Here is a 13,928-nt window from a genome sequence, read left to right as displayed (position 1 = left end):
GATAAAACCCGGTGGTTCAAATCTGAAATGCCGATGCAGAATGAGTCACGAGGCTTCGCTCCGGATGACAATTGCACTTCCAAATTCGGAAATGTTGAACTTATTTCGCACCGTATTTTAGCCAACCATGCGAATTGGGGGTATGTGATGGCAGCCTCCGGTCGACAGCGTGTTACAATCACACAGCCACATGCCGTTGCCGGGCTAACGGATACTCGTGTATCTCAACTTCATTCTAGATGATAGATTTGAAGCTTTCGTGACTGCAAGGATTCATACTCTTAGGTTTTTTTCGGTAAAGTCACGTAGGTAAAAATAAAAAATGAAATAGAAATAATAGAAATAAAATAATAAAAATCACGACGTTTCGGAGGCAACACAAGTGTCCGTCATCAGGTGGGACCGTCACAGCCAGATTAGCTGCATCAAGTGAGGCAATGATTCAAGTTAAGGGGGGAGGGGCTTATCTGAATGTGGTAGCCAATGAATGGAACGTGTTGGGGGGGGTGGGCGGGGCTAAGAGAACAATAGGTGCACATCAGAGACATGACGTTTCGTTTCCCCAATGTAACAATCTCAACTTCATATTTTTTCACTCCTTAAGGCATTCCAGTTCACCAGTGGAGGTGTAGCACGCATCATCTCTTGCTCTCCGGCTCTCTCTCGGCTTGCCTTTCTCTTCCTGCTCGTGTGTTATTCTGCACCGTACTTCTCTCAGACACATCAGCATCTTCTGCACCTCCGATTAGCACGGATGGCTCCGTACGGTGGGAAAGAAGTTCAACATCCGTAAATCCGTGCCTCTTCGTCTTTCCTGCATCATCCTCACGTATATTTCACTCTGCTGCTTTCTTTTCCGTTTCCTTCATCTTTCTTGGGTACATGCTGTACCCCCCCCCCCGCCCCTCTCTCCATCATCTTTGTCCATAAAACCATCTCTATTTCTCCTCTCGCCCTTCTCTGTCACTCCTACATCATCCTCCTCTTGACAATTTCTCTGCTTCTTGCAATAGACATGTCGTCACACATCACTCATTCTACAAATTAGCTGTTTCCCGTTCAATCCTTGCCTCGAAAGACGTTTGCCCTACCCTTTGAAGGCATGTGCGTTACAAGCAAGAGACTGTAAAGTTTTGTAACGATTAGGAAGGCTTGTGGCCAGCGTACGTCAATTAGAACTGCAGTTCAATAACGTTGAAGAAATCTAGATTCGTGCATAAAGATAAAGAACGTGTGCGGCTCGGTACGAATTAATCGATATCAATGTAGTTCGAGTTATCGTCATCGTGTGTAGCAGCAACCGTTATCGTCATCAGCAGTGACATCGGCACCATCAGTCACAGCGGAACCATCGACAGCAGAACCAGTTTTTTTGGGGGGGGTAGATCGCGTAATTGTCGCGAAAACCCGCCACCACCAACTCGTAATGGTTGTCACGTAAACAGAACTTGTCAATTCGTTACTAGTTGGGTTTTAATGACACATTTCAATATTTACGCGATCCAACCCAAAAAAACACCTCTTATGGATATTGGTCGTGAAAGCCTGAACATGTCATCGTGAATAGCGGCAGCACTCATCACCACCACCAATGGGCCCGCTGTGCACGATCATCAGTCTATCGTTAGCTGAATACGGTATTTGGTGTGCTACGAAGACCCATTGCCAACAATATCGCCGATTATAGATTTCCCTAAGGCGGTGTTATTGACTAACGCGAGGCGTTTTGTATCGTTAGAGGTCACTATGGTCGCAGTTTGTATGCACTTTGTACAAAAAACTGGTGCGCAGATTAAGCGGCGGGACGAATTCGTGGCAGAGAACGAGGACGTGGATCACATTGCATATTTTGTTCATCTACATCTCCTCATTTGACATCTCTGCCTCCATGTACATCTCTTCTCTTTCGCTCATCATCCATACCTTTTCATTCACCTCATTATTTCTACATCTCTATCACTCATCCACGTGGCTTTTCCTTTTATTCCATTGCGTTTTTCTATTTTCTGTATCACGTCTCACATGACTAGATCTCTTATCGTTCGCTCAAAACATCTCTTGCTAGTTACTGCAGATCCTTGGCTGGGCATACATTTCACGACTTAACATTAAACGCATTCCTGCGGAGGGAGCTGGTAGGAACGTTGGGTTGCTCGGTCAATGGCCAGGGTCAACGGCGGCGTGGTGTATTCCGCAAATATTCCCGACTGAGGGCGGGCACAAGCCGGCGTGAGTAGGTTAAACGTTGAGTTTTATAAGGGCACCACGGGGTGACCAGCCCCTCCCCACCCAGCCCCACCCAACCCTCCCCACCCAGCCCTCTCCAGCCCTCCCATTTTTGGATGCACGACAGACGGACACAATAATCCCGTGGGCTGGTGGAACCAGGTGGTTCCTACCAGTATGGTGGTAAAACTACGCACACTTCTGTGCCAGTGGATTTTCTGGGACCCACATCAGCGGTTCCTCTTGGCTGAACTCTGACGTCATACCAGGGATCTGAAACCCAACACCCATCCAGAGGCAAGCGTCTCTCAATGGATCCTTCGCCTCACGTCTCCTTTACCCTCCACGTGCCTCCCCCTTCACGTCGCCAGGTTTCCCTGCATGTCCATTCGCCCCGACATTTCTCTTCACATCCACGATTCTCTCAGTCTCCACCTCCCCATGCCACTACCATAACCGACTCGTCCTTCCAGCAGATCCACGTCATTTATTGTTATTTAAAATAAACACACCCAAATGCAAATACGCAAGTGTTGTTAGCGAGCACCTATTAAGATTAGCACAGAACACATGTACACACACACGGGGGGGGGGGGGGGGGGGGACACATGGGAATGCTTGGGGGGGGGGGGGCAGGAAGATTTGGGGCGATTATATACAACACTTGAATGGGGTTGTCATAGTTAATGGAGTTGCTGTAGTTAACGTTCAGGGGTAGACGCAAGGCTGTGGTGATGCCCGGAGGACGGATTAGGCTCGGTGGTCAGATACAAATTGTGTCCTAGTATGCAAGGACACAATTTGTATCCGAACGGTGAATAGTGATCACTGCAGATCTACGCACTGTGGAGAGCAGGGAGGATTAGGAGCGGGGATAATTCTGGCAATATGACTTTAGCGTCCCCTCTATGCTCGAACAGGCGAGGGTCAATGTTGCTAAAAGTTGTTGCCAGTGGGATGTTGGTAAGGGGGGGGGGTTAGCGCAAGCAGTTCTGCGAGAGCTTCCCCGCGTTGCTGCCTCCCAGCTGTTGCTGTATCTTCTTCTTCCGCGACTGGTCCCCCTGGAAGCAGCGCCACAGGCGCAGGCTCTCATCGGCACCGACCGACATCACGGAGGATCCGTCGGGGCTCGCGACAACCTGCAGCACGCGCTCTGTGTGGCCTGCGGGGTATGGAGAGACATGGTGGCGGGGGGGGGGGGGAAGACACATGGGGGGGGGAGACACAGGGACACAGGGGTTAGACGTGGATCATGGGGAAGGGAGGGGGGACAAGGGAGAGACATGCGCGAGGGAGAAAGACAATTTGGCGGTGTGGTTGTTTGTATCCTTTAATTAACCGGATGAGATAAACCCACGGAGTCGCGTGAAACATCACTGGCTTTCTTTCAAGGACGACCTGGGATATGAACTCATGTTCCGCCATGACCAGTGTCCCCGTGTCCCTATACTAGGTAGTTCTGGATACACAACCAGTGTGCATCCCCCCCCCCCTATGCTCCTGTGCGTCCACCGTCCTCGTATGCTCCCCTATTTTGCCTCGTGTGTCATTTACTCTTTAGCTCGGCGCTGGACATCATGGATGGTTAAACTCTCAAGCAACGTGTACCCCCATTTGTCTCAGTTTTTCCAATGCTCATTATCTCAGGAATAGGCATGTATGTATGATGGACTTCTTTCATACCATATGTAGCCAACCGTGCTAATCAGAGGTGCGGGGAAAGACAAACTGAACACAAAAAGCAGTTCTAAACAAAAAAGCAGTTATAGAGAAATCATGACCAGGCACATTTATATTGTCCCCCCCCACGTTGCCATCTCCACATTTGTCCTTGTGCCTGTGTGCTCGTGTGCCCCCGTACCTAAGAGCTCGGCGATGGGCACCATCGCTGGGTAGACCCACAGTGTGAGCTGGTTCTTAGCGTAGCCGTGGGCGGAGAGTAGCTCCTTGTGTTCGCTCGACCACAAGACGGAGCACACCTGGAGCGGGGGAACGGGTCGTTAACACGCGTCCGCGTCTCTTCGTGCCCGAGACACACACAACGTCCCCAATTCTCGCAGAGCGTCTCCCTCGTGTCTGTGTGTCCATGCCTGAGACTTCGCGTCCACTGCGTTTAAGCAGACCCCCGTGTTGACATTCCACAGGCGAATGTGGTGGTCGTTTGTTCCACCCCCACTCGCCAGCAAACTTGCTTGCCATGGACACCACGCTAGTGCCTGTATACAAACAGACAGACAGACACGAAGAGACAGATAAATATTCTTCATTTAGCCTCTCAGATTGTTGAGGCCAGTGCTAACATCGCACACCTATTAGGTCGAGCACGGCACATCACGCCGGCCGCCTTTGTCTCCCCATTGCTGATGTTCAGACACGGCACCAGGAAGGCATGGAAGGCTGAGTTGACCTAGAGGAGCTCACGACCAATTCAGACATCACCTGCAACCGATGTTAGCCGTGGCCGGGAATCGAACTCGGGATGCCGGGTTTGGAGCGCAGTGCGCTTTGCAATGCACGACTGCTCAAAAGAAGCACAGAGATAGTGTGTCAGTGTGCGTCACGCACTCGGCGTGCACACGTTGCACACTGTGGCTCATGCGGTGGAGTCGGGAGGGCAGGTGATCCATCTTCTAGTTCTAAGCTAACCCATAACACCCTCGGACCTGTCCCAAGATCTCTTGCCAGCAAGCCTTCAACACTTCACATGACCTGCAAAATGCACAAAGGCCATCTGTGCTTTTTATACGTTTCTGCACTATTTTTCTGTTTTGATGGGGTTTTTTTTCAGACGAACACTGCAGTGATGTTTCCACGACTTAGCGGCCGTTATAGCAATTAGCTCGGCACACGTCGGCGAGCGCGTGTGTCAACGTGTCTGTTGTGCCAGCGTGTCACCGCGTGCGTGTCCCTGCCTTGACGGCGGCCGTGTGCTGCTGGAGGGAGTGGAGGGGTGCCGAGGATGTGCTGCCGTTGGCCCACACGAGGAGGTTGTTGTCGTTGCTTCCGCTGGCCAGCAGGCGTCCGCCAGGGGACCACGCCAAGCCGCACACCTCCTGAGAGTGGCCACTCAGCGTGGCGACGTGATGCTGCACCATCCGCACGTCATGGTGGTGGATCTGACCCGAGCGGGACCCACTACAACAACCGCCGCCGCCATGACCGCAGAGTTTACAAAAAACCACAACCGCCACGGCCACAACAAGGAACGGCAATGTAGTGCGACGCCACCCGCATCTCGAAGTTGAGAGCCACAACCACCACTACAACACCGGCGTTAACCACCACAACCACAGTGTTCACCACAACAAGTGTGTGGTGTGTGCTCAAGCACTTGCCTTGACAGGAGGTGTCCGTTCCAGGACAGGGAGCTCACACGCCCCGTGTGGCCCTGCATATTCCTTAAACATTTGTTGCGCTCCACGTCCCAGATCTACACGTGCAAACACACACACGGAGACACACACGAGGATAGGTGCGCGCGCGCACACGCATGGGGACAAACACGAGGACGCAGACGCACACGCGAAAATATACAATGGGGAGACAGGCACACATGCTAAACGATATAGACACGTACAAGGACATACAAGTCACGGCACCAATAAAAAGCCCACCTGCTCACTTCCCATAATCCTCTGCTCCCCAACCGGTTACTTGCTCCACACTCCCCTTCCAGAATGCCCTGCTCCTTGAAATATCCCAGAATCCTCTGCTCCAGGCCACTTTCCAGAATGCTGTGCTCATTACCTGCACGGTTTTGAAACTGGTTCCGATGGCGATGATGTTGCCTCCAGTTGGTACCCACGAGACGGACGAAGGGTAATCCTGCCCCTCCATCTGATACGCGGGCAGAGACACAGCGCACAAACACGGCACAGCCTTAACACCTCTCTCACGCTCAAGTTCCCGGTGTGCATGTGCTGCCTCACGGCACCCCGTCTGCTTTTCACAAGAACACAACACTGCCACCCCGTATCCCCATGCATCTATGAATGAGCCTGTTTTCCATTCGTCTATGCGTGTCTGCATTTCAGCGTCTCTGCATGTCTGTGTCGATCCATGCATGTGTTCCAGTATGAGGAGCGGTCGTGTAGTGATTAGCGGGCTGCGTTATAAACCCGGCGACCCAAGTCCGATTTCCGCTCACCATTAACACAAGTGACAATTCTCTGATCCAATCATACGCCTCCCCTAAGCAGACTCAACATCAAATGAGTACCTGGTGCTCATCACCCCATAGGGAGACAAAGGCGGCCAAGCCTGTTGCTAGTCACCTACCCCCTTGTGTGCCATGCCAGTGCTCTCTAATAGCACTTGCCCCCCCAAAAGTATGTTAAGACTACATGGGGGGGATCTTTGTATTTGTGTCCCAGTATCTCTCCACATGCCTTCATGTGCTGGGTCACATTCCCCGTTTCTGCATCCCAGAGATATGTCCCAAAGTGGCCCAGCGCCACACACACGACGTTGTCCACACTCCAGTCCAGCGGGTTTAGGTCTGCGCACATGGGGGTACGGGGTCACAGGTCAGGATAAGGGTTAAAACTTTTAGTTCAGGACCAATTGTGTGTTGTGTATATATATGTATCTATATTACACGTATACATGGGTAAATATGGATTTTATATGATGCCGGTTTTGCAATTCAGGAAAGGTATAGATATAATAACTGGTTAATTACTCGGTTCTCAATCCATGGGTCATGCCCCCGACCGGAGTGAGAACAAGGCCTTAGTTGTGGCGAGGAGGGCGGTGGTGTCGCAGGCTGCAGCGTGGATACTGTGCAGGATAACTTTAGACTGCATGAGGAGAACGTCAGTGCCACATTGTGGCGAAAAAACACTAATATACAATGTGAAGCAAAATGCCAAACTAACACTGTGTTGACTAGTTGCGTGGACGTAATCTCAGTATTGTAGCCTTAGTAATTGGTCAGGGTGGGCACGTGGGGGGACCAGCGGTCTTGATTGTGGGCCACTCGTATCTAAACATTAATTTGCTGCTATAAATTCCCACGTGATAAGCCACTTTGTTGAGCTATCATTTGTGGCCAGGTTGCTGCTGAAAAATAAGTTAATAGCTCAGCGGGCTTTACCTGGTAAGTTTTACTTGTATATATATCAAGTGATTTGTTTACCTTAACTATACATTGCACTCCTTTCGTGTTTGTCATATTGTTTGTTGTTGTAACATTCTGACCAGTCCCTACTGGACATCTGTAAAAAAACAGCTGTATAGCTCATTGGATTCCTCCAGGATGAATAAATATTTAGATTCTGATGCGAGACATAAATTATGGGCCATATTCTTAGTCACGGATCAGCTCTGGCTTGAGGTGCTGATGTTTCTTTCAAACATCGAAATCCTGAGCATGCTGGGACCATGCTCAGAGTTGGCTAAAGTTAAGCACGCTCCCTTGAGCAAAGGCTGAGCTGAGCATAGCTCTGGTCGAGGGGTTTATTCTGACTGAAAGTAACCATGGATCTATGGTAACGATGATGAGCTATTCACATGTGCCTGCGTATATGTGTATGCACGTGTGTGTGAGTGTGCGCGTAGCTCACAGAAGTCATTGCGGACGGCCGGCGCGTCGAGCACACGCTCGGGCTGCGTGGGTATGTGTCGCTTCTTCTTGAGCAGGGAGAGGGGTGTGTAGCCCTGCTGGGAGTACAGCACCTTCTGTGTGTTGCTGTAGCCTTAGGGGACAACCACAACAATATTAACCACCACAGCAAATGCCATGACCACATTCACCACGAATGCTACGAACACAGCCCTGGAGGGAGTACAGCAACTTGCCTGCGTCAATGTACCAGGGGGAACCACTCACAGCCACATACATAGTTCCCTTCGCCCCCACGTGTCTCCGTCTATCTCTATCCCCCTGTACGCCAGTCTCCCCCATGTCCTTCCCTCCATTTTCCTGTCTCTGCCTTGCCCCAACACCTTTACCGTCCCCATGTCTTGTCTCTCCCACTACGCCCCTGCGTCCCCACCAACACATCAAATCCACTACTCAGCTGCAGATCCCCGTGTCTTCCACCGTCTCTCCGTGTAGCCTGTCTTACCCTCGGGTACAGGTGGCGCGGGTCCCTGGTAGCGTAAGATTCGTGCTTTCTCCACATCCACGCCGCTCAGCAGATGCATCATCGCTGCCTGCTTCTCCTTCACACGGAAAAATAAACATGGAGCAGTGTTCCCTTGTCCCCACCTCCGTTGCTGTAACGGCGTCTCCTGTTCTCCCTTATGTGTCCCCACAGCGTGGAGGAATGAAGCAGACTCGTCAAAACACGAGGCCGATTGCCTGCCACCTCCGAGCATCCTCGTGTGTCCCGTGACCGTCAATGGGGTGAAGACACCGTCACATCTTGAGACTAGGTGGCTTGACCAGATCCATGTGTTTATATGAATCATGACTCTGTGCTTTCCACGTGTCTCTCCATTACAGCGTGTGATCCCGTGTCCGTCTCTGAGACACAAAGTAGCTTGTTACCTCCATGTGTCTATGTTCTGTATACCTAGTGAGTCTTAATGTGTCCATGTGGCGTTTGCTCCCGTGTCCCCGTGTCCCCGTGTGTCACCGTGCCTTCAGTGGAGATGCTGTTTCTTCTCGAGATACGAGGTAGCTCGCCACCTCCATATTTTTGCTGTTGCGCACGGGGATGAATCGGTCACAGAACTTGCCATGGGGAGTGCGGGGGGCACGACCTGGAGTTTGGGCACACACAGCTGGCATTCATGGCAAATATGTACACGGACCGTAAACACACAGCAAAGTATATACAAAGAGAATACATATATATGGCGATGCGTACACAAGCGTGCATACAGACCACACGCCGCACATTCCACACATTCAAACACCACAATCATCACACACCATATGCACAAAACCACAGACTATAGATGTATATTTAACTTATTTCGCACCGTACGTAGCCACGTCACACTCACCAGGTGAGCTCTTGCCCTTGGCCCCGGGCGTGTTTTGGCACTTGGACGTGGGAGTGCGTCCTGGCGTGCGGCTGCTGCTATTGGCGCGACTAGACCCCTTCATTGGTGACACTGCCATTATGCTGCTGTTGCTGCTGCTGTTGTGGGCGCCAGGGGGGGCTGGCATGCCCAAGCTTCCCACCGTGCTCGTGTTCGCGGACGCCGCCTTGCGCTGCCAACGCGGCTGGGGACCCGAGGAAATGGGGGCATCCAGCTTCAGCAAGTGACTCACGTCACTCTCAAACGAGAACTGCGACATCCTGAGACACGCGAAGACATGCAGCGAGATATTGATACAAGCGGTGATGTAGATCAGCTCTCAAATTTCAGCAGGACATGATCTTTCTCTCAAAGGGCACTCCTGGAACATCATCAGATAGATGGAGACACACAAGGACACAGGCATTACTTATCTCTTAGATAAAAAATTTACATCTTCAGACAGACAAATATGGCGACATAAGAAATCTCAAATAAGAACTCGGATACGTGAGGACAAAGCCCCAGACTAGCGAGGCGAACGATGTCAAGCTACCAAGCGCAGCAGTTGTGTGCAAGTCATCCAACACACAATACATTGTAATTAAAAAAATTCGCAGCCTTTTGTGAAATCATTGTCAGAATAAGGCCTTCTCAGGCTATGTCAGTGATTGTGTTATGTTAACCATACTTCACCATCTTGGTCAGAGTGGGACCAATTAATGAAAGGTGTGCTGGCCAGGTCAGTGTGGTTACCCCACCTGGTTTGGTCAGCTTGGATGCTGGAGGGAATGTAAATACAGATAGAAAGACGCAAGGAGATGTGAATTGTCACTGGTGCACCCCGAGACAAGGGTGCGGTGTCGCCACAACCATTGGCAAGAGAGTCAACCTGGCACCTTCCGCGAGCCGCACTGGCTCGGCACGGCTTGGTTGTGCCAGTCAAAAAAGAGACTGACGTACACTGTGTAGGTGGGGCCGGCTCGGTTTAATAAAATATTTAAAGATACTTTTTTTTAACGCTTTAATGAAATGTACTGTCCGAGCTGCCCCTCCTCCTGCCCCCTTCCCCCATCGCCTTTCCCCTCCTTCCACATCCCCCGCCCCTCGGCGTGGCTCCCCGAGGCTTGCAGTGACGTAAGGGACCGTGGTGATTTACAGGCAACGTGAGTTGAGCGTGGATAATTGGAGCCGTAAAAAAGATTGTTTAAAAATATATTTTTTTAATGATAGAATATCGTGTTGTGATCAGTATGACATACCTATACCAAGTTCGCAGTCGATACGACATTGGGAAGACGGTTGAAATTGAGTTACAAGATTTGAGGATATCACAACAGACAGTGAGTTAATAAAAAACGTGTAAAATGTTAAAAATATATATTTTTAATTTTTAATGATAGAATGTAGTCTTGTCATCAGTATGACATACCTATACCAAGTTTGCAGTCGATACGACATTGGGAAGACGGTTGAAATTGAGTTACAAGATTTGAGGATACAACAGAGTGAGTTAAATAAAAGCGTGTAAAATGTAAAAAAAAAAAATTTGGATTTTTAATGATAGAATATAGTCTTGTCATCAGTATGACATAAGTATACCAAGTTTGCAGTCGATAGCATATTGGGAAGTGGGTAAAAAATTGAGTTACAAGATTTATTGAGGATATAAAATCGTGTAATAAAAAGGGAGGCACGGGGCAATGACGTCACCCGCGTTGGAGCAACACTTCTCTTCCCAGAAGACTTCTTCTTCAAACGTCGAGAAGAGTTACACATCTGATCATAGATCAAAGTGGCCTTTATCCACCCCAAGTCTCCGTAACACGTTTAAATTAAATAACAAAGACTTCGTTCAGAGCCATCGCTACCGGGCGGCCACCGTGCGCGGTTTGATTCAGGACTTGGGCCAGAATCTAAACAAAATATTCCCAGCGGGTGTGGAAACAAGGCAAGCGACATAAACATAGACAGTATATTAGTTTAGTTCATCCTCGAGGGGCAAACACAATTAAACGGTGGGCTCCACCAACAACACTCACCCAAGCTCGTATTTAAAAACACGACCACAACAAAGACACTCGCCGCGTCGCTAGAGACATCCACACATCGCAACCAGGAGCACAAAGACCCCCACCCGTATCGCCTGGACAGACTCTTTATATCGCCTTAACAATACTTTATATCACCTGGACAGACTTTATATCGCCTTAACAATACTTTATATCGCCTTGGCAGACTTTATATCGCCTTAACAATACTTTATATCACCTGGACAGACTCTAAACCGGGTCGACGGGTTAATAGCACTTTCACACAACAGCGGCCACAGCCATCACAACTCCAAACCCACGATCACAATTCTAGATTTGAATTCTAGATTTAAAGCTGTCGTGACTGCAAGGATTCATACGTTCACAACCACGCAACGCAATGACATCAGCCGCGATGAAACTACAAGCGAACACACGATAATAACCACCACACGACCACTGCAATAACCACCACACACACAAAAACATCACCACACAATCAGATCAACCACAACACACCACAGCAGCACGATGCCAACCACTGTAACCACCATCATCAGACATCCTCCTCACCTCTCACACGAGACGGATGTGGTGGTGGTGGTGGTGCGCACCTCACGCAGCCCTCTCTCGCCTGTGTCTCTCTCAGGAGAGTGACCGCTCCCCGTGTCTCTCTGTTGTCTCTCAGTCTTGTGCCTCTTGTACTCTGTCTCACTCTGTATCTCTCACTCTGATCTCTCACTCTGTATCTCTCACTCTGTATCTCTCACTCTGTATCTCTCACTCTGTATCTCTCACTCTGTATCTCTCACTCTGTATCTCTCACTCTGTATCTCTCACTCTGTATCTCTCACTCTGTATCTCTCACTCTGTATCTCTCACTCTGTATCTCTCACTCTGTATCTCTCACTCTGTATCTCTCACTCTGTATCTCTCACTCTGTATCTCTCACTCTGTATCTCTCACTCTGTATCTCTCACTCTGTATCTCTCACTCTGTATCTCTCACTCTGTATCTCTCACTCTGTATCTCTCACTCTGTATCTCTCACTCTGTATCTCTCACTCTGTATCTCTCACTCTGTATCTCTCACGCTGTGTCTCTGCACTGTGAAGCCCCCACGTGTTCAACGGAAGCGCAGACGCCCCTCTCATAACGGTCGCTTCGCGCTGATTGGCCGCGCATTTTTGAAAACGGCGGCTCTCGATTGGTCAAGGACGCCGAGGACCCCGCCCCGCCCCCTACCACGCCTCGCCCCGCCCCCTACCACGCCCCGCCCCCACCACACCCTCGCCCCGCTCCCACCACGCCCCCGCCCCGCCCCCATTACGCCCCCGCCCCCCTTACAACCCCGCCCCCACCACACCCCGCCCCGCCCCCACCACGCCCCCGCCCCCCGCCCCCCGCCCCCACCACGCCCCCGCCCCGCCCCCTACCAAGCCCCCGCCCCGCCCCCCGCCTGGTTTATGCGGCCACGGAGACCGCCTGACGCGAGCAGCGGTCGCCGGGGCAACCGCCGGCGTCGCGGTTTCTTAGGCTTCAGTTTAACACGGGGGAGGTTTCTTCTTGGTTCTTTCGGTGAAGTCACGTAGAAGGGAAATAATAAAATAATAAAAATAAAACATAAAAAAAAAATTCTCACGACGTTTCGGCGACAGACCTGGTCTTCACCTGAGGACGGCTGCTTGCGTTGTGGCCGAAACGTCGTGAGAATTATTGTATTATGTTTTATTTTTATTATTTTATTACTTCCCTTCTACGTGACTTTACCGAAAGAACCAAGAAGATGAATCCCTGCAGTCACGAAAGCTTTAAAACGGGGGAGGTTGTCACCTTTAATAGCATCCCTAACACACTGTACAGGTCGCGTAAATGTATAAAGTGTCGTGAAGCCCGCCACCACCCGACACAGGCAATTAGTAAGGGTTCTAGATTTGAAGCTTTCGTGACTGCAAGGATTCATATTCTTAGGTTTTTTCGGTAAAGTCACGTAGGTAAAACATTAAAATTAATGGAAGTAAAATAAAATAAAAATCACGACGTTTCGGAAGCTTGTGTTGCCTCCGAAACGTCGTGATTTTTTATTTTATTTTACTTTTATTAATTTTAATGTTTTACCTACGTGACTTTACCGAAAAAACTAAGAATTAGTAAGAGTTGTCACGTAAACAGTCTGCTAAGGCGATACGCGGGGTTCTTTGGTGTTGAGGTTTAGTTTTTGTTAACAGGACAATTTATCTTCTTGGTTCTATCGGTAAAGTCACGTAGAAGGGAAATAATAAAATAATAAAAATTTAAACATCATAAAATACAGGACAATTTAGTTCTAGATTTGAGGTAGATTTGAAGAAACCAAGGGGTACAATTTAGCTCATATACCGAAATGTAAATCTATCGTGGGGCCGGCTGTGTGAGAATAATGAGAACGCCGTTCCCAGCTCTCGGCCGCCTTTGTCTCTCCCATCCGCCGACATTCCTCCTCTTCGCCACGTGCAGAACGAACAGCAGAGACTCAGGTGACCCCCCCCCCCCCGCCGCCTCCATCAACCTGCACACACATCCAGCGAAGTGAGAGGCCGCAAAGGTATTTAAATTATCCCACAATGCACTGGGGCTAAAAATAACTAGACTGAAGTTAAAGAAGTATGCTCAATAAGCACGTTTTAGACGCGATAACTGTAATTATCTTTGCAAAAAT

The 13,928-nt window shown here is 49.8% G+C and overlaps 1 protein-coding gene across 2 annotated transcripts; it reads right to left on the bottom strand.

Moving 5' to 3' along the window:
- Positions 1-2,817: 2,817 nt before the first annotated feature.
- On the bottom strand, positions 2,818-11,961 carry LOC133346521 (cell division cycle protein 20 homolog). 2 transcript variants are annotated; one of them, XM_061558163.1, is made up of 12 exons: positions 11,805-11,961; positions 9,181-9,479; positions 8,813-8,934; positions 8,295-8,391; positions 7,791-7,922; positions 6,615-6,724; positions 5,974-6,063; positions 5,562-5,656; positions 5,139-5,361; positions 4,317-4,442; positions 4,088-4,205; positions 2,818-3,388 (listed from the first exon to the last, which is right to left on the bottom strand). In XM_061558163.1, exons 2-12 carry the CDS (start codon positions 9,476-9,478, stop codon positions 3,204-3,206), a joined length of 1,596 nt encoding a protein of 531 aa, XP_061414147.1. In that variant the 5' UTR covers position 9,479; positions 11,805-11,961; the 3' UTR covers positions 2,818-3,203. The 2 variants fall into 2 exon arrangements, with proteins under 2 accessions (XP_061414147.1, XP_061414148.1); XM_061558164.1 differs by having other exon boundaries at positions 11,846-11,960.
- Between the last annotated feature and the right edge of the window lie 1,967 nt (positions 11,962-13,928).

This window comes from Lethenteron reissneri, chromosome 24 (assembly GCF_015708825.2).
Source record: "Lethenteron reissneri isolate LAM-NWPU_2019-01 chromosome 24, ASM1570882v1, whole genome shotgun sequence".
NCBI classification, from domain to species: domain Eukaryota; kingdom Metazoa; phylum Chordata; class Hyperoartia; order Petromyzontiformes; family Petromyzontidae; genus Lethenteron; species Lethenteron reissneri.
The sequence above is the reverse complement of the archived record's forward strand: the minus strand, read 5'-3'. Positions and strand labels throughout refer to the sequence as shown.